Source organism: Lycium barbarum, chromosome 9 (genome assembly GCF_019175385.1).
Source record: "Lycium barbarum isolate Lr01 chromosome 9, ASM1917538v2, whole genome shotgun sequence".
Lineage (NCBI taxonomy): Eukaryota > Viridiplantae > Streptophyta > Magnoliopsida > Solanales > Solanaceae > Lycium > Lycium barbarum.
Genome location: NC_083345.1, coordinates 32140145 through 32167660, shown reverse-complemented (window position 1 = coordinate 32167660; position 27516 = coordinate 32140145). Strand labels below are relative to the sequence as shown.

General features: G+C 36.4%; 3 protein-coding genes across 4 annotated transcripts; 1 reads left to right on the top strand and 2 right to left on the bottom strand.

Moving 5' to 3' along the window:
* Positions 1-227: 227 nt before the first annotated feature.
* On the top strand, positions 228-6133 carry LOC132611091 (histone-lysine N-methyltransferase, H3 lysine-9 specific SUVH5-like). Of its 2 annotated transcripts, none has more exons than XM_060325498.1 (3): positions 228-396; positions 1993-4821; positions 5792-6133. In XM_060325498.1, exons 1-2 carry the CDS (start codon positions 391-393, stop codon positions 4807-4809), a joined length of 2823 nt encoding a protein of 940 aa, XP_060181481.1. In that variant the 5' UTR covers positions 228-390; the 3' UTR covers positions 4810-4821; positions 5792-6133. The 2 variants fall into 2 exon arrangements, with proteins under 2 accessions (XP_060181481.1, XP_060181482.1); XM_060325499.1 differs by having other exon boundaries at positions 228-425.
* An 8829-nt stretch (positions 6134-14962) lies between these two features.
* Positions 14963-18843, bottom strand: LOC132611086 (peptide methionine sulfoxide reductase A1-like). The gene is made up of 2 exons (XM_060325493.1): positions 18252-18843; positions 14963-15373 (listed from the first exon to the last, which is right to left on the bottom strand). The coding sequence occupies exons 1-2, from the start codon at positions 18780-18782 to the stop codon at positions 15122-15124; spliced, it is 783 nt and encodes a 260-aa protein (XP_060181476.1). The 5' UTR covers positions 18783-18843; the 3' UTR covers positions 14963-15121.
* Positions 18844-19819: 976 nt separating this feature from the next.
* Positions 19820-25208, bottom strand: LOC132611087 (protein mago nashi homolog). Its single transcript, XM_060325494.1, has 3 exons — positions 24824-25208; positions 22936-23112; positions 19820-20144 (listed from the first exon to the last, which is right to left on the bottom strand). The coding sequence occupies exons 1-3, from the start codon at positions 25040-25042 to the stop codon at positions 20085-20087; spliced, it is 456 nt and encodes a 151-aa protein (XP_060181477.1). The 5' UTR covers positions 25043-25208; the 3' UTR covers positions 19820-20084.
* Positions 25209-27516: the final 2308 nt, after the last annotated feature.

Genomic DNA, 27516 nt, shown 5'->3' with positions numbered 1-27516 from the left:
TTAAACTTTATAACCACTCAAACTATATCACATTAATTGGGACCTTAATATTTATATTTACACGCTATAAATTTCAAAAATCTTCCTTTGATTTTAAAATTTAGTGTTCAGTCAAACACTTTGCTACATAGTCCCTCAGTTAGTAATTATTTGCAGAATTAGCCCTTAACTGCTTTTCTTCTCCCCCTTGGTAAAAAGTTTCCCAACACTATTTTCTGTAGAAAAAGTTTTAATTATAACAACCCATTAGTTTAAAGAGGAGTGGTAACAGTACTTTCGGTGCTAATCTAGTAAATGCTTCTAATTCACCTATTTCTATGGCACTAATTTCCCTCCCAAATCCAAGTTAATAAACTGCCATTTTCAAAGGGTTTCAGAATTCTGCTCTGCATGCAGGTTTCTTTTCAATCTCATTTAGCCCTAATGTGAGTTTTTTTACTCTTCTTATAGCTTGTTTGGCCAAGCTTTTGAGAAGCCAAAAGCGCTTATTTTAGAAAAATAAAAATACACTTACACTCTGTTTGGATGGTTGTTTCCCGTGGTTCATTAATGTGCAGTATGGTATGCTATAGTATGGTGTTGTATTGTATTGTACTGTATTAATGAAGGCAATATTTGGATAACCTGTATCGTTTGTTGTGGTTTAATAACATTTGCATTGTTTGGTTTGACCGTATGATACTGTATAATAAGTTGTAAGTTTACTAAAATACCATTAACTCTTAATTAGAAATTAGTTTATATATATCAATAAAACTCAAGTAAAGGATAAAATAGGAACTTTAAAAAATAAGTAGGTGTTGGGTGGGTGGAAGGGGTGGTGGTGGGTGGTTGTGGTATGAGGGTGGGGGTAGTGGGTTGTGGTATGAGGGTGGGGGTAGTGGGTGGTAGGGTGGGGTGGGGTTGGGTGGTGGTGAGGGGTAGTGGGTTGTGGAGGGGGTGGTTGTTGTGGGATGAGGGTGGGGTGAGTGGTTATGGGGTGGGGTTGGGTGGTGGTGAGGGATAGTGGGTTGTGGAGGGGGTGGGTTGTTGTGGGATGAGGGTGGGGGTGAGTGGTTGTGGGGTGGGGTTGGGTGATGGTGAGGGGTAGTGGGTGGTGGTTGGGTTGATGGGTGGGGTGGGTGGTAGGGTGGGTGGGGGTGGTAGAGGGTGGGGTATAATGGAAAAATGAAATACGTAACCATGCAAAAACCATCAAATCCGTGGTTACAAAAATTGAACTTTTTTCATGGTTATATAGCCACATAATTACAACGGGTTTATAGCACCATACCACATAATTTTAAGAACAATGGATACAAGCATGGTTTCATAAAAAACCATACATTAATATTAGTTGCTGCTCGAAATTACTTTTTATATTAATTGATCAAACACAAATTGTTTATCGCAAAAGTACTTTTTTGAAAAGCACTTCGTAAAAAAATACTTTTCAAAATAAGCTGATTTTAGAAGTTTGGCTAAACAGGCTATTAATATCTGCTCCTATCTTCAAATTTTTTGTTTCTTTTTGTGTTTTCCTTTGCTGCAACCTTTTTTTTTTTTTTTTTTGGTTCCAACATTCGCAATGCCTTGTCTTGTTAGCTGTTAATAGTCATGCAATGTATTTGTTTTAGACTTAATTGGTCAAAAACACTTTTTTTTGGGAGTCCACACCCCAACTATCAGTTGTTCCTTTTTCGTAACTGAACTATCACTGTCTATTTTTTTAAAAACACACCTCGAAACTGACTAGGTCAACTATCAGTTGTTCCATTTCCTACTTGAAGTGTCACTATGGGTGTTTTAATACATTGATTGTGATAGTTTAGGTAGGAAAAGGGAAAAGAGAACTGTTGATAGTTGGGGTGTGAAACTTGCAAAAAAGTGATGGTTCATGTGTGTTTTTGACCATTATCTCTTTGTTTTATCGTAAAATTGTTTGCTATTGTACAATCAGTAAAATTGGGTTATAGGAGGGTTCTAAATTGTGCCGACTTTTATAAAATGTAGATATTTGTGTTAGCGGAAACAAGTCCCTCAAAGATGCTAGGGAAGAGAGTATATCAGAGCGTTGATACTAGATCTCCCTCCACATTTAAGCACCTAAAAGTTGATACTACCCGGACTTTTCCTGAAAATTGTGGTCCATTTGTTCGTGAAAAGAGCAGAAGCAGAATTCCGATCTACCCGGAATTCCCATCCACTACCAAGCGTGTAAAAGTTGATTCTATGAGGAATTTTCCTGAGAAATGTGGTCCTTGTGTTCCTCAAAAGAAGATTGGAAGCGGTACTCAATGCTCCGTTGATGCTGAGATCAAAAGTTGTTCTGAAGTTGCTATGAATGTGATTGAGTCAGCTGAGCCCATAAGTGTTTTTGTGCCTACTGAATGGGAAGCGGAGGAAAAAGATATGCAAATTGATTTTCCACCAATTCTTGGGCAGGCTAAAAAGAATGATTTTGTTGCAACTGGTGTGCCTCCAGAAGAGGTTGGTAATTCAAGTCATGTGAAAACCTCATGTCAACCTACTAATGGAAATCAAAAAAAGAATCTTATGCAGGATGAATCTACTCAACAACATAGATGTGATTGGTCTATTAAAGTTGGGCCTATTGAAAATGGACCAGAATTGCCTGCTATTGTTGCACCGGAAAATCTAATCGGAAGTCGAACTGAACCTAGTAAGGAAACAAGCAGGAGTGATCATCACGAAAAAATTTCTGATGATGAATCCAGGAGTGGTGTAGATGATGATGAAATCTGCATCTTATCCCCCTTCGAGTGGAACTCACTAAATTTAACTCTCAAGTTCCGAAGTGCCGGTAAGAAAGATGGCAAGGGTGAGATAATGCAGGCAAAAGCAAGTAGGTGTCTAGAATCCCTTGGCAAGTGCATGATTGATACTGAAGATGCAGTCGATTTTGAGCCAGATTGGGATCAATGTGAATCTATAGTCAACAAGAAGCCAATACATACCGGAGTTTCTCAAGAAGATTCAAGGAATTCTGCTGTTATGTGTGGTGTTTCTAATCATGGATTGTTAACTGAATCCCTTGGCAAGTGCATGATTAATACTGAAGATGCAGTCGATTTCGAGCCAGATTGGGATCAATGTGAATCTATAGTCAACAAGAAGCCAATACATACCGGAGTTTCTCAAGAAGATTCAAGGAATTCTGCTGTTATGTGTGGTGTTTCTAATCATGGATTGTTAACTGAATATGAACATACTCAGAAAGTGAAAGAAGTTAGAGAGACTCTGAAACTTTTTGATGACCTATATACTAAACTTTTGCGAGAAAATAAAGCAGAGAAACATGAAGGACAATCTAAAAGATGTCTCCATATAGAGGCAGCAATGAGTTTGAAAAATCAGAAAAAGTGGGTAAATTGTGAGTGGAACTTTGGACATGTTCCTGGAGTTAAAATTGGGGATCAATTCCGGTTTAGGGCAGAACTTGTTATGATCGGACTACATCACCAATTTATTAAGGGTATCGATTATGCGAATATTAACGGAAAAGATGTTGCAACTAGCATTGTTGATTCTGGTCGATACGAGAACGAGGCCCTATCTTCTCAAACATTCATTTATGTAGGTCAAGGTGGGAATCCAAAAGTTTATGTTAATGCAAGAATGGAAGATCAGAAGCTTGAAAGGGGTAATCTTGCCTTGAAGAATTCCGTGGAGTTGGGAAATCCAGTGAGGGTTATTTGTGGCCGAAAAAGAATGAATGGTAAAAAGAGTGATATAAGATACATTTACGATGGGCTCTACACTGTGACTAAGTGTTGGCAAGAAAAAGGTCCAACTGGAAAGTACGTTTTCAAGTTTGAACTGAAAAGAAATCTTGACCAACCAAAACTTACTCGTGAGCTAGTGTCACGGCCTGCAAATTTAGGCAAGGTAAATCATTTTCGTGCAAATGTTAACAAGGCAAGAAAATCAGTTACGGAGGTTATGCAGTCGGAGTTTGTTGTGGACTATGATGTCTCGCAAGGAAAGGAGAAGTTACCGATCCCTGCTGTCAATGCAATGGATGATGAGAAACCCCCACCATTCACTTACATTACCATCATGCAGTATCCAGATTGGTTTTATATCTCTAGGCCTCAAGGTTGCAGTTGCACAAGTGGATGCTCGGATTCTAAGCAATGTTGCTGTACCTCTAGGAACGGAGGTGAGATTCCATTCAACAAAAGAGGCTCTGTTATTAGAGCAAAGCCTCTTGTTCATGAGTGTGGTCCATCTTGCAAATGTCCTCCCTCTTGCAAAAATAGGGTTAGCCAACATGGTCCTCTGTACCATTTGGAGGTTTTCAAGACCGAATCAAGAGGATGGGGTTTGAGGTCACGAGATAACGTCTCATCCGGAAGTTTTATATGTGAATATGTTGGGGAGTTGCTTGATGAAAAGGAAGCCGAAATTAGAACAGATCATGATGAGTACTTGTTTGATGTCGGCAACTATGATGAAGAATTTCCCAAAAGGAATGCTATGCGTAATAAGAAATTCAAAGTTGAGTCAAATTCTGTTAAGAGGAAGGATGAAGATGGATTTACTCTCGATGCGGCAAAATATGGGAATGTTGGAAGATTTATCAACCATAGCTGCTCACCGAACCTTTATGCTCAAAATGTCATGTACGACCATGGTGATAGGAGAGTACCTCACGTAATGTTTTTCGCTTCCGAGAGTATTGCTCCATTAGAGGAGCTTACTTATCACTACAACTACCAGATTGACCATGTTTATGATAAAAATGGAAATCTGAAGAGAAAGGATTGTAGATGTGGCTCTCGTAAGTGTGAGGGGAGAATGTACTAAAGAACTACTCATGTAAGACTATTCTTCTTGACGTGATATTTGAAGTATAATTTTTATAGTATTTGTGCATTTATCATGTCATTTCAACTTTTTGATCCCTTGTTATTCCTTTTACGTTTCATGGTGCAAACTTTCATCTCTTGTAACTTGCAGTTTGGTTAATTTCCTACCTTTTTTCACTTTTGTTTGGTCTTGAAATGCTATAATAGTATAACTTAGATGGTTGTATAACCACATAAGGGAGTTAACACTTATTTGACCTCTTTGCTTTAGACCTAATGAAATAAGGCGTACTTTAGGCCTCATTTGTTTTTATTGAGATTCAGACCTCTGAATCTTAATATACATATGAATATTAAGATGTGCATTAAAATTTAGATGTTTGATTCTGATTACATTAATGATCTACTCATGTAAGACTAATCCTCTTCATGTGGTATTCGAAGTATGATTTTAAAATCTGTGTGCACTTATCATGTCGTTCCATTTTTTTGATCCCTTGTTATTTCATTCTTGTGTGTTGTGCAAACTTTGATCTCTTTGTAACTTGCATTATACTTAATTTCCTTCCTTTTGTGACTTTTATTTGGTCTTGAATGCTATAGTAGAATAACTTAGATGGTTGTATGACCACATGAGGGAGTTGACACTTATTGGTCCTCTTAATTTGAGACTTGCTGAAATAAGTGTTACCACCCTTGACCAAAATCCTTAAAAGAAACATTTATCTAAACTGCAAATGTCTAGTCTCCTATAAAGTAGTGAATTTGTACATGATTGCAACACTGCACGCTCTTTCGCTATTGCAATTCACAAGCTATATTCTTCATTAGATTAAAACGATGAGATTGTTCAGTTAATTTTTTTTTTTTTTTTTGCTGAGTCTCTTCTGTTTCTGTCGTGTATGCTGATGGTTGCGTGAATCAATTGAGTGTTTGTTTAATCTTTGTGTAGTCTAATTTGATTTCATTGGTTTCTACAGCTTGAAATTTTGGACTACTTATTGATCAGCGGATGAATTCTTTGCGCACTTAGTAGCAATGAATACTAGCTTGTCACATGGTTGTATTAGGGAACTGAAATTTCCATGCACTAATAGCAATGAATTCATCTAGTTCGGCTTTCATGGAGTTCAGCTTAGCCCTTGGTGTTGATTATTGAACTTAATTGTTCTTTGTCACTAGATTTTTGGCCAACTGTATTTTGATAAGTTTTGGACAGCTTTTACTTTATTTCAGATTTTCAGTACTAAAACACGTTTACCTATCTTCAGATTTATAGATAGTGAATGTGCTGCAATATTTAGGGCTTGGTTGAGGTTGATAAGTTTGTATTCTTTTAAATTGCAAGTATCCAAAGTTAAAAATATATTCTTTTTAAGGAAATTGACAGAAATTTTCATCCTCAAGAAAGTGTTTGATTATTAAAAAAAAATTGGATGAGATCACGAAAATGGTAATGAAGAAGATGGTCTTCCAATAATTTGGGGAAAAAATGAAAGAAGAAAAGGATAAGTAATTTCAGATGAAACCCAAATTTACAAACTCAGATCAATTTGGTTAAAGAAGAAAGTGATGGAGATAGAAGAATAACTGAGGAATATAAAGGAAACTAGACGGCCTATGACCGTGCGCAACACTTTGGATTATAGTGTATCTATGTCTATGTAGTTGTGTTTGGATAGTGATAATATATGTATATTTTATATTGCTAATAAACATACATAGGATTGTACTGTTTTTATGCATATAGATATATATACTATGTTCAAAACACGATTAATATAATATTGTAGTTTGTGCTCCGTATCTAAAATTATATTATATTAGTGTTTGTTACGAATACAAAGTCGGTCAAAATTTATTAATACTTTTTAAAAGAGAAGACTTGTTTAAAATGAAACTATTTTGCTCTCTTTGATATAAAACAAAAGAAATATTTAAGCATCAGTTGATACTTCAATTTTAATTCGATTAATTTAAAGTCTAAAATACTTATTATTTTTTATCAAATTTTGATATGGATAATTCTAATTCAAATTATTAAATTAATTTTACATGTTTAAAACGAAACAAAGTAGAAATTGATTTTCTATTTAAAAAAGAAATACTATTTTTTAATTTTTGGTAAATATTCTCGATTTAACTCATTTTACTTGTCATGTTATCTTTTGCATGGTTTTTTAATGAAACGTCAATTAGAATTTTAATTTGACCAATTTACCTTATTCATTATTTGATCTCCATTTGATTTTTTTTTTTACTACATTAATCTCTTTTCACATTTATTAGAGTAAGAATAAAATGAAAAAGTAATTAAATTTTATCTTATTTTAAAATATAAATATTTTAAGTATATTTATTTTAGTAAACATAACAAATAAATGACATGGCGGAATAGCAAATACAACAGTTCAATATTTAGATTAGATCTCAGGCCAATATAAAAAAAGAAAGAAAATTGTATGGTTTGGCTACTTAAAGAAAATTGTATGGTTTGACTACTTAACCTTTTGAAGAAAAGCAATAATTTGGGGTCCATGTTTTTTGCTGTACAATAATTTCATTTGCTCCCACTAATGAGTTGATACGCATGTGGCAATGAATCCATCATTATTGACTTAATGAGATACTTTGGAAATTACATGAATATTGTTTGATTTTTTAATATGAGGTGCCTTTTTTTTTTTTACATTATTAGTTTGCACTGTTTTTATGCATATATATATATATATATACTATGTTCAAAACATGATTAATATAACATTGTAGTTTGTACTCCGTATCCAAAACTTTATTATATTAGTGTTTGCTACGAATACAAAGTCTACAAAAATTTATTAATACTTTTTAGGCAAAATACATCAAATCACCCTTAAACTATACCCAAAATGTCGATATCACACATAAACTATACGGGCGACCTATTACACACCTGAACATCTAAAAACTGAAATTATTCGCACCCTGCAAGGCATTATAACACTTTTGCAGTGTGTGGTGTTCCACACGCGCATCCACGTCAGCGCCACATGGAAATAAACTTCCAGTACTGTTTCTTTTTTCTTTTTTTCTATTTTTTTTTTTGCAACTTCTTCTTCTTTATTACCATCCCCCCAACCCCTCCCCCTTCTCCTCCACATTCCCGCCACCCCCAACCCCACCCACCCCCTTCTCCTCCACCTTCCCACCAACCCCCAAAGTGCAGTTCATGCAATTTCTTCATTGTTTCCCATTGAAGAGCCGTCTGTGCAATTTCTTCACTGCCATTTAAAGGGCATTGCGTGCAATTTCTTCACTGCCATTTGAAGGGCAGTGCATGCAATTTCTTCACTGCCATTTGAAGGCAGTCCGTGCAATTTGAATGGGCAATTCGTGACAGGAAAATTTCCCTTTTGATGCAAATTTATTCAATATTTCCCATTTTATTTTATAGATAGATTAGATGCAAATTTGGTGACCGGAAATGAAGAAGATCGGAAAAAATGGAAGCTCACCGGAAAATATTGAAGCTCATCGGAAAATATTGAAGCTCATTATTATTTTATAGGTAGATTAGATGCAAATTTGATGACCGAAAAATGAAGATCGGAAAAAATGAAAGCTCACCGGAAAATATTGAAGTTCACTGGAAAATATTAAAGCTCATTGGAAACAATGGTGGTTATGCAATAAGAAAGGGAGTAGAAAGAATGGAGGGTGGGGCGTGAAGAAGAAGAGGGGGATGTGGTGGTGGTGGAGAAATGGAGGAGAGGCGGGTTTGGGAGGTGGGGGTGGTAGTGGTGAAAATAGAGAAGAAGAGTTAAAAAAAAATCAGTTTTTATTAAATTAAAATTTATTTTTACTACTTCACTCACCTATTTATAAATTATCATTATTTTTTTTCCACGTCAGCTTATAAGGTGCAAATAAATTCAGTTTTTAGATGTTCAGGTGTGTAATAGGTCGCCCGTATAGTTTAGGTGTGACATCGACATTTTGGGTATAGTTTAAGGGTGATTTGATGTATTTTGCCTACTTTTTAAAACAGAAGACTTGTTTAAAAGGAAACTATTTTCTTCTCTTTGAGATAAAACAATAGCAATATTTAAGCATCAGTTAATACTTTTAATTTTAATTCGATTAATTTAAAGGTGTTAAATACTTATTATTTTTTATCAAATTTTGATTTGAATAATTCTAATTCAAATTATTAAATTAATTTTACATGTTTACAACGAAACAAAGTAGAAATTTGATTTTCTATTTAAACGAAGACTACTATTTTTGTTATTTTTGGTAAATATTCTCGGTTTAACTCATTTTACTTGTCATGTTATCTTTTGCATGGTTTTTTAAGAAAACGTCAATTAGAATTATAATTTGACTAATTTACCTTATTCATTATTTTATCTCCATTTGATATTATTTTTTCTTTTACGACATTAATCTCTTTTCACATTTATTAGAGTAAGAATAAAAATGAAAAAGTAATTAAATTCTATCTTATTTTAAAATATAAGTATTTTAAGTATATTTATTTTAGTAAACATAACAAATAAATGACATGGCGGAATAACAAATACAACAGTTTAATATCTAGATTAGATCTCAGGCTAATATAAAAAAAAATTTGTATGGTTTGGCTACTTAACCTTTTGAAGAAAAGCAATAATATGGAGTCCATGTTTTTTGCTGTACAATAATTTCACTTGCTCCCACTAATGGGTTGATACGCATGTGGCAATGAATCCATCATTATTGACTTAATGAGATACTTTGGAAATTACATAAATATTGTTTGATTTTTAATACGGGATGCACTTTTTTTTTTACATTGTTTATTTTTTTAATATGAGGTTCACTTTTTTTTTTTTTGATATTGCTTGATTTTGCTAATATGGGGTCTACTTTTTTTATATATATATATTGCTTGGTGTTTAGTATAGGCCCACCCTTTTTTTTTTATGGGCGACGAACGACGAAACCGGCTCTTCTATAAAGTAGTAATAACAATAACAACAATAACATACCCAACATAATCTCATCAGTGAGGCCTGGGGAGGGTGGCACATACGCTTACTCCTACCTTGACTTTTTTCGGTAGACATTCGGCTCGAGTAAAGCACTATCAATATAAAAGAAATAAAGAAATGAAAATAATAAAACTAAAAAAAAAATTGCTCCTTAATTAGTCGTCAAGAAATTCAAATGACGTCATTTCCCACGGAGCCATTCAAAAAGTCATCACAAACTCTGTCATCTATCAAAATTTCTGGAGTTGGTGGTTAATTTAAGTTTTACATCTCAAATTCAAGTATAGAAGTGTTAAAAATTTAGTCACTTACGAACTACTATCTCCATTTCCAAATAAATAAATTTCTAGCACTGTTTCTTTGGTCCAAAATAAATAATTTTTAAAGCCCAAAAGGTATTAATTAGTTTTTTCTAAAGTTACGCTTTTCTCAAATGAGTTTTCCAAATCCCAGCATTGACTATCTCTAGTTTTAAGAAAAGTTTGGGAAGAAGCAAAAGGATAATATTGATAAATTACCCTTTGATTAATCAAAAGACAGTTCTAGGAGGACTTGGATGAGGTTGTGTGTGGTATTCCGCAGACAAATTAGATTTCGATGGCCACATCGGGGTGACATCTAGGGGTTATGATGATGTGCATAGAGCTTCAGGTTTGGAGATAGGAACGAGAGAGGAACGTCACTTTTGGATTTCATGAAGCCCTTTGACTTGGTGATAGAAAACTCCAGTTCCTAGAAGAGGGACGAGCACTTGGTCACCTTTCAGAGTTCGGTGGCAGGACCCAAATTGATTACCTACTCACCAGAAAATGTGATAGAGGCTTATACATGGATTCCAAGGTTATCCTGAGCGATAATCTCACGACCCAACATAAGCTCTTGGTTATGAAATTAGAGATTAAGAGGACGAGGAGAAAGAGGGTTGTATATGGTCAACCTAAGATTAAGTGGGGAGCATTGACTAAGGACAAATCTTAGGAGTTGGGCGAGAAATTGCGTTTGATAGGGCCTAGAGGAGTAGTAGTGACGGGAGTAATATGTGGACTACCACGGCGGCAAACATTAGGGCAGTAGCTAGAGAGGTGTTAGGGGTTCCGAATGGTTACTCTGGCGAACACAAAGAAGACTGGTGGTGGAAGGGAGAGGTTCGGGATAAGTGAAAGCCAAGAAAGCGGCGTATGCGAAGCTAGTAGAGAGAAGACGAGAATGAGAAGAGGATGAATAGGGAGCAATATAAGAAGGCTAGGAAGGAGGTGATGTTAGCAGTTACGACCGCTAAGAATGCAACATTTGGATGTTTGTATAAAGAACTTGAGGAAAATGATGGGGGACAAGAAGCTGCACAGGCTAGCCGAGGTGAGGATAAAGAAGCCCCGTGACCTGGACCAAGTAAAGTGTATCAAACATGACGATGAAAAGGTATTGTAGAAGATGCATATGTTAGGCGATGATTGCAGACGTACTTTCATAAACTCTTGAACGAAGAAGGAGACAGGAGCATCGTGTTGGGTGATTTAGAGCACTCTGAGAGTCTCCGTAATTTTGGGTATTGTAGGAGCGTAAGAGTAGGGAGGTGGAGGCGATTATGCAAAAAATTAGCAGGGAAAGAGTGACCATGCCCTATGAAATCCCGATGGAATTTTGAAAGAATACGGGAAACGCAGGCTTGGAGTGACTTACTCGGTTGTTTAATGTCATTTTTAGGACGTTAAAGATGCCCGAAGAATGGAGATGGAGTGTGATGATCCCGTTGTATAAGAACAAGGAAAATATCCAAAATTGCAACAACTATAGGGGTATCAAGCTGCTGAGTCATACATGAAAGTTTGGGAGAGAGTGGTCAAAGTGTGGATGAGGAAGAATATGCTATTTCCGAGAACCTACTCGAATTCATACAGGGATGATCGACCACAAAAGCCATTCACCTTGTGAGGAGGCTGGTGGATCAGTATAGGGAGAGGAAGAGGGACTTGCATATGATATTCGTTGACCTAGAAAAGGCATACGATAAAGTCCCGACGGAAGTTCTATAGAGATGTCTGGAAGCTAGGGGTGTTCCTATAGCATACATTAGAGTGATTAAGGATATGTATGGTGGAGCCAAGATAGGGTGAGGACAATGGGTGGTTACTCAGAACACTTTCCAGTAGTGATGGTCTACACCTAGGATCCGCTCTTAGCCCGTTTCTTTTTGCATTGACGCACTGACGTGGCATATTCCCCGGGGGGGGGGGGGGTCATGGTGCATGTTATTTGCAGATGACATAGTACTGATTGACGAGACGCAGAGCGGTGTTAACGTGAAGTTGAAGGTTTGGAGAAAAACCCTAGAGTCTAAAGACTTTAAGTTGAGCAGGACTAAGACAGAGTACTTGGAGTGCAAGTTCAATGACGCGATTCATGAAGCGGACGAGAACGTGAGGCTTGATACTCAAGTCATCCCCAAGAGAGAAAGTTTCAAATACCTGGGTCAGTTATCCAAGGCAATGGAAAAATTGACAATGATGTCACACATCGTATTGGAGCAGGATGGATGAAATGGAGGCTCGCTTCTGGCGTTTTGTATGATAAGAATGTGTCGTCAAGACTTAAAGGCAAGTTTATATAGAATGACGGTTAGACCAACTATGTTGTATGGGGCACAATATTGGCTAGTTAAAAAAGCTCATGTCTAGAAGATGAAGTTGCAGAAATGAGGATACTGAGATGGATGTGTGGGTATACCCGGAAAGATACGATTAGGAATGAAGTGATTCGGGATAAGGTGGAAGTGGCCCCTGTGGTGGATAAATTGCGTGAAGGAAGGTTGAAATGATTCGGACATGTAGAGAGGAGATGTGTAGATGCTCCAATAAGGAGGTGTGAGAGGTTCGCCATAGTGGGCTTGAAGTGAGGGGAAATAATGTGAAGCTGGAGGTTTGGAGAAAAACCCTGGAGTCTAAAGGCTTCAAGTTGAGCAGGATTAAGATAGAGTACTTGGAGTGCAAGTTCAATGATGCGATTCATGAAGCAGACGAGGACGTGAGGCTTGATACTCAAGTCATCCGCAAAAGAGAAAGTTTCAAATACATGGGTCAGTTATCCAAGGCAATGGAAAAATAGACAATGATGTCACACATCGTATTGGAGCAGGATGGATGAAATGGACGCTTGCTTCTGGCATTTTATATTATAAGAATGTGCCGTCAAGACTTAAAGGCAATTTTTTATAGAATGACGGTTAGACCGAATATGTTGTATGGGGCAGAGTGTTGGCTAGTTAAGAAAACTCGTGTCTGGAAGATGAAGGTTGTAGAAATGAAGATTCTGATATGGATGTGTGGGTATACCCAGAGAGATATGATTAGAAATGAAGTGATTAGGAATAAGGTGGGAGTGGCCCCTGTGGTGGATAAATTGCGTGAAGGAAGGTTGAAATGATTCGTACATGTGGAGAGGAGATGCGCAGATGCTTCAATGAGGAGGTGTGAGAGGTTGGCCATGGTGAGCCTGAGAAGAGGGAAAGGTAGGTCAAAGAAGTCTTGAGGGGAGGTGATTAAGCAGAATCTGGCGCAGCTTTAGCTTACCAAAGACATGAGTACATGACCCTTGATAGGAGGGTGTGGAGGTCGAGTATCAATGTAGAGAGTTAATAAGTTACCACGTGGATCTCTTTTCCATTATAGGAGTACATTAGTAGCTTTTTATTTCTGCTTATTCTTAGATCTCTAGTGTTATTTGCTTATTTCTTTCATTTTGTTTATTTTATTATCTTACTACCGTTACTGGCTTTTATTAGTGCTGCCTTTTCATCTTTTCTTGAGCCGAGGGTCCATGAAAAGAGCCTTTCTATCTTTACAAGTAAAAGTAAGATTTGCATACACTTTATTCTCCTCAAATCCTACCTAGTGGGATTATACTGGGTATATTGTTGTTGTTATTACCCTTTGATGAATGTCATTGGCTTTCTTAGTAGGTGTGCCACACCCCAAATATTTATTAATTTGGGAATGGAGGTACTACTTCTTACTAGGGGTGTACAAAGCAAATCGACAAACCGCACCAAACTGATAATCCGAACCAAACCGAGAAAAAAACCCGACTAGTGGTTTGGTTTGACTTGGTTTGGTTTTAAAAAGAAAAACCCGAACACTATTGATTTGGTTTGGTTTTAACTAAAAAAAGTCAAACCGAATCAAATCAATCCGACATTACATTATAAAATTTCAAACATATTTTATACATAAAAATATTTATTTATAATGTAATTTATAAATGTTTCTTTAAATTTTTCATAGTTTTTTGTCTTTTAACTTATTATTTCAAGCTTGGAATTAGAATTTTGAATGGTCCAACAAGTTTTATAGCCCAATGATATTAGTAACTCAAATAGAACTCAACAAAAATCAAATTAATACTAATGCTAACAAAAAAAATCCATATCTAACACTGGAATGACAATAATTTTGATATTTATTCTTTAGTTTATATTAGTTTAGAAAGTGAAAATACATAACTTAATTTTATTTTTTTTCTTTAATAGCTAGTCATGCAATTAATACTTATTAGCCGTACTTAGTTTAGCATGACTTAGTACTTTTAGATTATGATCATTTTGTACATGCCTTTTAAATTGGCTGTATTTATTGTAGCATGACTTAATACTTTTAGATTATGATGATTTTATTTTATGCAATTTCATTAATTTTTTCATTGAATATTTTAATACACTGTCATCTCTCATCACGTTTTGTATTATTTTCTTAATAAATATATTAATTAGATAGCCGCATCTTATTAGGACTAAAGAAATATTTGAAGTACAAGTTATATATTTTGTATGAAGACTTTACCAAAAAAAAACTCGAAAAACCCGAGCAACCCAAAAAAAAGAAGAGAAAACCTGAGATTAAAAAACCCGACTTTTGTTGGTTTGGTTTGATTTATAGATTTAAAAACCCGATGCAATTGATTTAATTTGGTCTTTAAAAAACCCGAACCAACCCGGTCCATGTACACCCTACTTCTTACAATCTATGTTGGCCCTTATACAGTTAGTCTTGAAGGTAATCCAAATATCTACTATATTTATGTCATGGAGGTTTTGATACGAGAGCTTTCACTCGAAATGACACCAACAAAGATGAAACAGCCTGAAACTACAATAATATACCGTTTGCTATTTCCTGTAAAGTATATAAGGTGTCAATTAAATAAATACACTTAGTATAAAATCACAATTTCAAAGCCTATTAACAACCATAGCTTATAATAACAAACAGGAAATCCATTTTTCTTCCTCCTACAAATAGAACGGCCTTAACCATAGCATCGGATGGGATCATTGCAACCTTTCTCAGTAGACTGCCTGAAACCAAAACGACCTCCCTTTGCGAGGTACTGCTGATGATATTCCTCAGCTTTGTAAAATTTCTTAGCAGGCAAGATTTCAGTAACAATATTCCTGTTCAATATCTTTTGCTGTCTGTCCCGTGCTTCTATTGCTGCCTTCTCTTGCTCAGGTGTATAAAAGTAAATTCCAGACCTGTATTGGGTGCCAACATCGTTACCCTACAAATGGCATAAGCAAACTGTTAGATAAATTATACGAAAACTGCTGAATACCAACCTGTCTGTAAAAGCTGTATCCGGAATATATAGTTCATCATTGCCAACAAAGTGGCAGTTGTTGTAACAGTAAAGCTCGATGATAAAGTTCCACACAAATATACATCAGCTATGCTTTACCTAAACTACCAGTTTTCAGATAGCAAAAAAAATTGACTATAAGCAGTGAGCATAATAATACTGAACGGTATTGCGAGAATCACAGAGGGTTGAAGAGGTCTTCTTCATGGCATCTTTGGAAGCAATTCAAAGAGAATTTCACCATTCACATGAAAAGAAATTTTTTGACAGAAAAGAAATTTTTTGACCTGGCAACTGAGATAAAAAAAACAAAAACTTAAGCAGAGTAGCCATTTCGGTACTTAATGTCACAGGAGACAAAGTAACCTTTCTAATTATATTTCATGATATGGTGAAGCTCAATAAGAAGAACCCTAACTCCTCTTAGAAGATTTTTTTTAGAAAAAGGAACATGGTGGTTGCCCTTTAAAAAAGAACTGGACACCCAATCCACAACTAGGATCACAAGGCATAATCTTTATGCAAAGCAAGATCTTTAAAGATCTGCAAAAGGCATGATCTTTAAAGATATGCAAAAGGCATGATCTTTAAGCAAATGCAGCATTTTGATTATGTACCTAATGACATTTTACTGATTAAAAAAAGAGTAGTTGAGTAAGCGGACACTCCCATGAATATAAAACTATACTAAACGTGCTTCTATCACTTTGCAATAAAGACTTGACTTTGGTTATTAGCACCCCAAAGTATGCATACTATTCTATGCCCCACAAAGATTCATGTTGGGCAACAAGCTTAGCAAAAGTGACCAAATACAGCTACCTAACCTACAGGGGAATAAACTCTCTACTAATATTATCTAATTTGGTCAAGCTTCTTCAAGGTCAAAACTCAAAAGTAGTTTTTTCTAAAAGATAATGGTGTTTGGCCCAGCTTTTAAGAAAAGAAAAAATATTTTTGAGTGGAAGCAAAAGCCGAAAAAAGTAGCTTCTCCCCAATTACTGTTCTAAAAAGCACTTTTGAGGAAACACACTTAGAAGCACTTTTTATAAGCTTAATCAATCAATAATTGCCGCCCAAAAATGTTTTTCAACTTGATTAGCTGAACACAAACTGCTTCTAAACAGAAGTACGTTTAAAAAAAAAGCATTTCAAAATAAGTTGATTTTAAAAGCTTGACCAAACAGGCTATAATACTTGCAACCCAATCACAAAAAAACATTTCAAAATAAGCTAATTTTAAGCTTGACCAAACAGGCTATAATACTTGCAACCCAACCACATTTGGAGACCATGGAAGTTCAAGATTCTAACATCAAGTTCTCTACCAAAATTCAACCTCGAATTGTTACCGAAATTAAGAAGACAACTCAAAACATAAATCTTCAAATCTTCTGGATTGGCAAAACGACATGATTTCAACAAAAAGACAAAAAAAAAAAAAAAAAAAAAAAAAAAAAGAAGAAGAAGAAGAATTTAACCAAGAATCATCGATGTTAACCAACAGAAACAAAATAAACCAATCAAAACCAACAAAATATCAGAAAACCCACCTGTCTATTGAGGGTAGTAGGGTCATGCGACCTATGTTACTCGGACTCTTCAAAAATATCGACGGGTGCGTGTCAGATCCTCCAAAAATAGTGTATTTTTGGAGGATCCGACACGGGTGCAGCAACATATTTGGAGAGTCTGAGCAACTTAGGTCATGCCCATCCCAAAAAACATCAAGCAAGGAATCAAAGTTACACTCCTTAGGATCATACTGAACTCTAACAACCTCAGAATGAAAAAGTAGTCCCAGAGCATACATCTTCATAAGTAGAATTATGCAAATACCCTTGTGAATACCCAACCTCAGTCTTTGTAACACCAAGCACTCTCTGAAACGCCAATTCACCACCCCCAAAAACAACCAGCTCCGAATTGAGTTGTTGACCCGGACCCAGATGTCCTCATCAGGTCATTGTGTAATTGCAGAGGAAGAAGAAGAGTCCATTGGGGTGGTAATCAGCACGAGCACGACCACCCAAAACCAATTTGTTGAGCCAAGCCAACCACTCATCTTTGGTGAAGGGTAGAGTGACGGGGTTTTGGAAGTACGTGGGAAAGTGGAAAGGTTTTGGGAGAAAGGAAGAAGAGTAACTATAGCTCTTTGAGCCGAGGGTCCATCGGAAACAACCTCTGTACCTCTCAAGAGTAAAGTCTGCGCACGCACTACCTCCCCAAACCCCATGTTATGATACTATTGCAAGATTTGGGACTTGAGTCCCACATTGGTTAAATGGGGAGCTGATATGGGGCCTATATAGCCCTGGGATCTCCCACCTCAGTAGCTAGCTTTTGGGGTGTGGTTCTCCTAAGGTTTTATCAATGGTACCAGAGCCACCCACCACCTTCCGTGCCTTGGATGGTGATGCCGGTATGGCAACGTTCGGCCAGGGCTAGCAATGTCTAGCAAACAACCGTCGAGGACGATGAATGCAGAGCGTGGTGGTTTGTTATGATATTATTGCAAGGAATGGGACTTGAGTCCTACATCGGTTAAATGGGGAGCTGATGTGGGGCTTATATAGCTTGGGGCTCTCCCACCTCAATAGCTAGCTTTTGGGATATGGTTCTCCTAAGGTTGTATCACCCCACTTGTGGGACTACACTGGATAACTACGACAAATAATCATATAATTGAAATACAATAAACAACAGATAGTAAAAGAAATCGAAGAACAAACTACAAGACTAATACTACTACTACAAGCAAATAAACAGAATAAACCAATAAAATTTCAAGAAAACACACCTGTCGATTGAGGGTGGTAGGGTCATGCCGATCCCAAAAAACATCAAGCAAGGAATCAAAGTTACACTCCTTAGGATCATACTGAACTCGAACAACCTCAGAATGAAAAGTAGTCCCAGAGCATATATCTTCATAAGTAGGATTATGCAAATACCCTTGTGAATACCCAACCTCAGTCTTTGTAACACCAGGCACTCTCTGAAAAGCCAATTCAACACCCCAAAAACAACCAGCACCAAATTGTGCAAATTGTTGGCCTGGTGCAGGGATATCATCATCAGGTCCTTGTGGAATTGCAGATGAAGAAGAAGAGTCAATTGGGGTGGTATCAGCACCAGCACGAGCACCCAAACCTAATTTGTTGAGCCAACTCATTTTTGGTGAAGAGTAAAGAGATGGGGTTTTGGAAGTCTGTGGAAAAGTGGAAACTTTGTGGAGGTTTTTGGAAAAGGAGGGAAGAAGAGAAGAGGGTTTGGAGAAGGAAGTAGTGGTGGTGGTTATGGTGGAAGGGATGCAAGTCTTGAGGAGCATTGTGGATCTCTATAATAAGGATGCCTTTGCTTGCTTGGATAAGTATTTGAGGAAATGACGTGAGAATTCCTTATACAAATACCTCCTTTCTCTAGAACTTTTCCTTTGTCCTGCATTTTATTTCCGATAAAATTTTAAAACTTAAGAAATAAATAGAATAAAATAAGGTCATGGAGTTCTTCACCCTTTAATTAGATATTTCGGGTTTAAACTACTGGGAATGAAAATAATTACGTTGGAAGCAGTGTCCCAAAAAATGAACCATGAAGTACGCGATTCGGATTTAGTCAAACTCCGATCCAGGACACCAGATAGAAAACTAAAAAAGAAAAATAAATAGGTCGAGGAATCATTCACGTGACTTATCTCTCTTTCTCCTCAGGCATATTCTTCACTAAACAATGTTTCACACAAAAACTGATGTTAATATATTAGTACGTAAAATACGACTATCGTTCGGACATATTAATGGACTTTTCCTTCACGTATTGGCGTTTCTGATTTCCTTTTTTACTACTTTCATTTTAAAAAATTCTAGGTCAAATCAGGAATCAGCAATCTTTTGTAAGTTGATCAACGTGAACGGGTTTCATCCTTAAGGGAACTTGGCCTAGTTATCCTTTAAGTAGAAGAATTCAAATTTTATTTATGTTTCTAGACTCTCGTGGTCGTGGGGTTGAAAATTTACTTGTAATTTCTGTCAATGCACCTAACAATATGAGATTTATTATTAATATTAAAATATGCTCAGAGTATGCGGGAAAACGAGGCATACGCGGAATTTGCCCCACCACACGTAGACAATGAACAAGGACCAAAGAAACCTAGCTCTTTTGATTTCTTGTTCTATTTTTATTTTATCTTTTTCCTTAAGCTACAAATGGTTAGAGCTTATGAAGTAAAAAAGCAAAGGCACCAAGAAGATATGTTTGTGAGAAGGATTATATACAGGATTCCCTATGACGTCGTGTTGATGTTTAGGAAAACGAACTTTATCATGCCACATTCATATGTTAATCATGCCAAAACAATGTTAATACCGGAAACAAATCTCACAAGACATTACATGACGAAAAACCTCGTGCTTCCAATGTTGCTACAGAACAACTGACCAAATATACAGAAACAGAAACGATGAATAAAAAGGAAAGATACGCAAATAATGTCTAAGACTTGTCCATCATTTAAAAATAAAAAACAGAACAGAACACCACCAAACGGCATTATCTCTTAGGGGATACACGATTCAGAACATGACGCCAAGCACATCCTGCTAAACTTTTAACACGCCATAAGCACGAGTTAAATGGGTTTGATCTTGAAATGGAGCGAGATGAGAGAAAACACAAAACACTTCAGATCCTGCAATGAGAAACCAAGAGTCAGATGGTGCTGAAACAAATTTAAAAAATGCATCAGAGCCACCAGCTTTAAAAGATAATCCATGTCAACTGCTGCAGCAAGTTTTCAGTTAACAACTAATTAGAGCAAAAGAAACCAAGTGGAAGTTTACTTTCTTCCCTTTTTTTTTTTTTATGACATGGGAACCTGCAGCCGCTACCCTTCGGGTGCGCACCGAGTAAACCCAGCTCCTGTGCAATAGCAACCACACAGGAGAGGTAACCCGCACTAGACAAGCCCCGTGTGACGAGCTCGACCCAAAAGGCAATTTCGAACCTGAGACCTCCATTATGAAAGCCCCGTGCTCAACCAACTAAGCCACCCTTCTTAGTTCAGGATACGAACTATAGTTTGATTCTACAAAATGAGAAAATCTCGTAGGTATCTTTAGCAACTAACAGAGCATATAAATGTATGTTGAAGTACTCTTCCCCCCTTATAAACACCCCCCCCCCCCCCCCCAACACACACACACACAAAAAAAACAACCCACAACCCAAAAAAAAAAAAAAAGAGGAAAGAAAACGCCTCCTCATAGTTCAACAATATATACTGCTTCAGATGCTAGAATATCTTTATTCAAAAGTCACTTGCCAACATTCTTGAAGACACCTAATCCAGCCTCTTCATCTTTCAAGTAGCGTCAATTTTCATCATTATACCAGACAAAAGTCTCGGTGCTTAAAAAAAACTTAAGTGATTTTTTTGATAATAAAAAATAAAAAAATAATTAAAAAAAGCTTAAGTGATTTCTTTTCATCTTTCTAAGTCTTGGTCAGCCGAGTTACCTCATGCATGTACTGGTGAGAGGTACCAAGTACCGTGGAAGAGCTGATCCGGACACCAGCAATACTAAAAAGGGGAAGTCTTAGGGCTTCAGAATCCCCTTTGAAGCAAGCTATTATAAACCATCAGTGCAAATTTTTGCATTATTAGGGTGACAGTATGTTGATGTTGATCTCAAAGGCCTCCGTGATTTCAACCAAGCAATGGAACTAATTGGTTGAGAACAAGAAATCCCAGAGAATCTCTCCAACATAAAAGGATTAGAGAGGATAATGAAATTTACCAGTTTAGGACTAGACACCACAGCTTTTAAGGCAATCCTTTGGCCTGCGGCTTCAAATTACTTAGGTTCTGATGTCCACTTAGGACAGGACGCATCGCAAAGTCAAGCCTTCACAATTACAACACGATACCGGTCGGAAGTGTAGTAACTAGAGGTACTGCATGAGCTGAGCTAACTCACAAGCACTTTTATCAGTTTCAACTTAAGCCTGAGTTTGCTTTTTGGAAAAGCTCTATATACCAAGGGTTCTGCTTTGTTCCCTAACCTAGTGTGGCTCTCTCATATATTTTGGTGCATAAAAATATGCTAGGAAATGGCAGTCTCATCGTTGATGTTTACCACTCAAAACACCCAGACCAACTTCAACACTATTGTATCCCTGGACCATTTCAAGTCCCTCGTGATACCACCACACCGTGTTCTCACTTTCTGCTGGCCCCTCCGCACCTTGCCCCTTCCACCATCATTCTTCTAACCTCCAGACCGATACCATATCCCCCACCATTCGTCACCTTCACTTCATAGTGAAAATTTGGATGGATGGTGTTGAGGGAATGCAGTCCAAGTTTCGGTCAGATATTTTGCGTCTGCACAAGGTAAGGGCTACTGATGTGGGCTTAAGGGGTGACAATGGAGAATGAAATGGCTCATGGCTGCTTATTCAGCATAGCAATGTGAAGGGGGTGATGAGGAAAGGAATTTCTGCAACATGAAGGCATGTTAGTTTTCTTTCCATCCTGGATCATTATTGTCCTAAGGTAGAAGGACTAAGATTAGCAAGAATCCTAAGGATGAAGTTGGTTCAAGTGGTAACTCGCAAAGTCTTGTTTGCTCCTAAAATATCCATTGCTCGTTTTTTTCTTCCTAATAAATTCTAGCCCCCCCCCCCCCCCCCCCCCCCAAAAAAAAACCCAAAATGATAACAAATTAACCATCACTCTCTCTTCATGATCAAACCATAAATTGAGAGAGTGGAAGATGAAAAAAAGAGAAACTACGCAGCTAGAAGCAAGCATTATGCAGCAATGAGGCTACAACCTAAGCCCAGCTGCAATAAGAAAAGTATCTCCAAATCAAAATCACTCTTCTCTATTCTTGCAAAGATGGAATAGAGGCCTTCACAATCCAGTTTCCAATGCAATCTAAAGATGGGGTTTGATTGGAGTTAATTTTTCTTATGGAACTCAGTAACTGGAACCAGATCAAGTCCAGAAGGTTCACATATAACATCATTTACACATATATAGGACCATCCATAGTCTGCTTTCAGTGATTAGTATATCTAGCCAATGAAGACTCTAATACCCTATTGCTTGTAACAAAACTCCAATAAAAGTGAAACAGAATAATATAAAGTCAAACAGAAAATCAACCCCCAATATCATACATCTAGACCATTTGAAAGAAGAAACCGGAACTCCCTAAAAATAAACTCCGTTAGATAAAATGAGACCCACAATTGTATTTTTTTGTCATCCTCTTTTTTTGGATGCATCTATCTGGGCAAATGCATATTTAACACAATATGGATGTCAATAGCCAGAATAAATTTTGCAGTTCTATATTAATTATTCAAATTCCATTTTCACAAACTAATATGTACAACGTTGCAACTTATTTCAAGAAGCTTTTGATATATCCACAAAAAGAAGTAAAAAAGAGAAAAATGTTGTAGATCATAACCTGAACAAGATAATAGAAGATACGAAGTCCCTCGGGATCTTTACTGGTCTGCACATCCATTAGTGAACCAATCTTAGATGTAGTGAATGATATGTGTTCATTTCCCATCACAATCTCAAGCTCCTGCCTCCCCACTCTATCTGGTTCAGGCCAGTTGTTATCATCTTCCTTCATGATCTACAACAAACACACAACCAAAACCTTTTACTATTGTCCTTTTGTAATCAGAATAATAGTCAAGTAATAATACTGAGAGTCGGAGATGCACAAAACACACATTACATCAGCCCGATAAAACAAACCCCAACCCTCATGATCTACAACAAACACACACCGAAAACCTTTTACTGATTTCATTTTATAATCAGAATAATAGTCAGGTAATAATACGGCGAGCCAGAGTTGATTACATCAGCCAGAATAAAACAAACCCCAACCCTCCACTGCACTCCCTCCTCCCTCTAAAAAGAACTCTTCCTAGGAAAATGATTCAAACAAATACAACAAGAAAATCTCCTTTTCACATATGTGACAGCTAGAACTTCCCCTCTAGTTTTTTATGTTATCAAAATGAAAATTTTGCTTATTTGCAATGAACGTTACCCCAAAATTCCTCCAAATATCATTATTATATTTCTTCTCGGATGAGAATGTTGCTTCTTCACTAACATTCTTAGATCAGAATGGCTCTAAAAATTAGTATTCCTCTCTTTTCATTGGCCTTTAAATAACTTGGATTTTGGCAGCTTTCAGGACATAAATAACAACCGAACGCTAATGGCCAGCAACTTCAAAACCCATAAACAATCACTATCCCTCAATCTCACATTAGCTGGGGTTTACTAGCTATATGAATCCTCCACATCAAAATTGTTCTTTTAACAATTTAATCCCCCACATCATATCATAGTTAGACTGATTATCCTTTAAACGAGCTTGGGACTTACAATACGTAGCATTAGGCAAAATTAAGACCCATAACTAATACTCCCTCCGTTTCAATTTGTTTGTCTAGTTTTGACTTGGCACGGAGTTCAATAGAAGTGAAGAAGACTTTTGAATCTTGCGATCTTAAATTAAAGATATGTAGAATGTACCAAAATGACCTTTAATCTTGTGGTCTTAAACATGCTATATGGAAAGTTGGAATCAAAGAGTTGTCCCCAAAAAAAAAGAAAAAGGAAAAAAGTCATTCTTTTTCAAACGGACTAAAAAGGAAAGTAACACAAACAAATTGAACGGAGGGAGCATCTAGCAAAAATCAGCTGTAAATTAACCCTAACATTTTGGACCACAACCAAAAATCCAAAACCCTAAAAACCAAATTGAAATGAGAAAGTCCATTTCAATTTAAAAATCAGCTGTAAATTAACCCTAACATGATGTTTCCTACGTTTCAACTTGTTTGTCTTACTTTCCTAATGAATGACTTTTTTCTTTTTTTGACAACTTTTTAATTCCAACTTTCCATGTAGCATGTCTAAAACCACAAGAATAAAGAGCATTTTGGTACACTCTACATATCTTTACTTTAAGATCACAAGATTTAAAAATCTTGTTTACTTTCTTAAACTCCGCGTCAAGTCAAAATAAAACCACACAAACAAATTAAAAAATGGAGGGATTATAAACAACAACATATGTAGTGAAATCCCACAAAGTGAGTTGTGAGGTCTGGAAAGGATAGAGTATTCGCAGACCTTACCCCACCTTGAGAGGTAGAGAGGCTGCGGCACAGGGGCAAGCAATTCAAAGCAGAATGAAAAAAGAAATAACGGAAACGAATAAACCATGACAACATATGCTAGAGCAGTAAAATAGAGGGATTATCTAGCTGTAAATTAACCCTAAACCCTAAACACCAAATTGAAAAGGAAAGAGCATAAACCTCGCTTTCAGCAACAATGCGGCGACATTCTTTGAGAACAGAAGGGGTAAGGAAAACTTCCTTGCGAATCATAGTATCGTTTTTGTAGTTTGAATTGTTAGCATAACGGAGCTTTCCATCTGGCCTAAACTCGAACTCTAAAAACTCGTGTCCAAATTTACCTTTGTGGCCAACGTAATATCTCAGGTAAAACTCATCGTTCTCTGCCATTTCACCCATATTTTTTGCACTCTTCTCACACTGTCAATTGGCGTCTCCCTTCTAGGTTTGAGATCCACCTATTAAGAGGCTCAAAGGTTGCTTTCTTCAAAATTATAAAGCCTAGGTTGCACAGTTTAGGAGTTTGGAGTTGTAAAGTGTTTAGACCCAAAAATGTAATGGGGTCATTGTGAACATTTGAACAAACATAAACTTTTTAAGTAGGCCAAATATTTATGCGCCCTGGAACTTGTTAGCTTCTTTTGTTTTAGGGCCGTTTGGCCATGAAAATTATGAGTATTGAAAAAAGTAGTATTTGTTTTTAAAGTGAAAAATGATATTTGAAAATTAGAGTTGTTTTTTGTCATGAATATAAATTGGAGTTATTTTAAAATTTCTGTGAGTGATTTGAAGTGAAAATAACTTTTTGATGTTTTTTAAAATTCTGAAAAATTTCAAAATTTAACTTCAAGTTGAATTCCAATTTTTAAGGCCAACATGATTTGCTGAATTCAACTTCGAAAAAAAGTAAAAAAAAAAATGTATTCACGGCCAAACGGCCCCTTAATATCTTAACTGGCCCATTTTTAATTGGGAAAAGGGTCAAATTTACCCTTTTTCTTTCGAATGTTGTTTGCACTTACCATTCGTTATATTATCCGTTCAAATTTACCCCTAATATTATACTATCTGGTCGAATTTACACCTATCTCGATTCTCGAGCAAACTTTTAAGAATTACCACAGCCATATCCAGTTAAGTGAATCTAGTATCTGAGTTACTGAACTACTAAGAGCCTGTTTGGATGGGTTTATGCTTATAAGTTGTTTGCAGCTTATAAGCCAAAAAAAATAAGTTAGACTACCCCAACTTATTTTTTTTTAGCTTATAAGTTGTTTCAGCTTATAAGCTGGTTTAAATAAGCTAAGTCAAATGGGCCAAATTATTTTTTTGAGCTTATTTTAAGCATAAAATGACTTTAAGCTGGCCAGCCAAACACTCAAAAAAATTGAAAACAGCTTATAAGCAACTTATAAGCCAATCCAAACGGCTCTAAGAAGCTTTGGCAAGGATGGATCGTGTAGGCACCAAAACCGTGAAGAAGTCATCTAGAGAGGTAATTGAGAGGTAATACTCAAAGATGAACTTAGATTTCCACACCAACAAGAAAATCTCGGAGGAAGTTGCCATAATTCCTTCAAAACGTCTCCACAACAAGATTGTTGGGTTCTCTACCAACCTTATGAAGCTCCTTTAGAAGGCTGAGCAGGGCGCGCAAAATTACTTACTTTCTCCAGAAGATGGAGAAGGTTATTCAAATTAATTATCTCTTCATGAAGATCGTAAAACTCATACAACTGCCTGCATCTTTTACTATTTGGCGACTGCGCTGCCTGAACAGCAAGAAGGTTACACATAGATTGTTAGTTTGAAGTTGGGAGAAACTACACTGCCTGAACTGCTATGTATTTTTTGTCCATCTGTGATCAAAATCGAAAATCAAGAAAGCAGAAACATTAGTTTAATAAAAAAACATAAACAAATAAAAAATTATTGCGAGCCCACAAGTTTTTTGTGTGTCTTTAAGGATTTAATCTCCTCATTGTTGCTCAACGTATAAGGATTAATTCCTCCCAAAATAGAATGGAAAAACTATTCAGTAAAAGTATAATTTCATTTTATAGAACATCAGCGAACTCAACAAATGGAGCAAACCCCACGACTCTACTATTTTTGTCTTGAAAACTAATGCCGAAATGAGGGGAAAAAAGTTTCATATTTTGGTGTATTTCGATGTCTAAAATCGAGTCCGGAACCAAAATGACTCAATAAAAATCTAAGTGAACCAAAATACCCCAAAAAAACAAAATTTGACACAAAAGTACCTTTAGCGCAGTAAAATACTGCGCTAAAGCACTTAACAGTGACAGAGCCGTTAAGTGCTTTAGCGCAGTATTTTACTGCGCTAAGCCAAACTTTCTCTCACCTATAGCGCAGTAAAATATTGCGCTATAGGACACAACCATAAAACCCCTTCGGCTCCACCACTGGTCCCTCCAGTGGCGTTAAAAATTTTTAAAAACGCCATTGGAGGCGATTTCAACGTGGTCCCCACATAAAAATACGTCGTTTTCTATTAATTTTCATCGGGAAAGTTTAGATTCTTGGTATATTCAAGTCAAGGAGCAAGATTCTAAGCTCGAATTGTGGAAAAAAAGCGGCGTACAACTGGATTAACACAACTCTACAAAAATCTTCGATTAAGGTTTTCTACTACGAACTTTTGTTATTAATTTTTTATATACATTATACTATACGCATGTTTTACATTTAATCGTTGTTAATTTCCAAAAAAAAAAAAATCAAATTTCATTTTATTTTTTTTGCTTTCATCGCGCTGGGCAGTGACTATTGCCACTGTTTCTTTTTTTTTTCATTAATTGTTAAATGCGTATGAATTGTTAGTTTGTTAAATGTTTATGAATTGTTAAGTT

Coding starts and splice junctions, on each gene's coding strand:
- LOC132611086 (XM_060325493.1), bottom strand. CDS start 18,782: ATGCTCCTCAAGACTTGCATCCCTTCCACCATAACCACCACCACTACT. Junction 15,374..18,251: donor CTACCACCCTCAATCGACAG/GTGTGTTTTCTT, acceptor TGCCATTTGTAG/GGTAACGATGTTGGCACCCA.
- LOC132611087 (XM_060325494.1), bottom strand. CDS start 25,042: ATGGGTGAAATGGCAGAGAACGATGAGTTTTACCTGAGATATTACGTT. Junction 23,113..24,823: donor GCATTGTTGCTGAAAGCGAG/GTTTATGCTCTT, acceptor TGTTTGTTGTAG/ATCATGAAGGAAGATGATAA. Junction 20,145..22,935: donor TCTTCTATTATCTTGTTCAG/GTTATGATCTAC, acceptor TTCTCATTGCAG/GATCTGAAGTGTTTTGTGTT.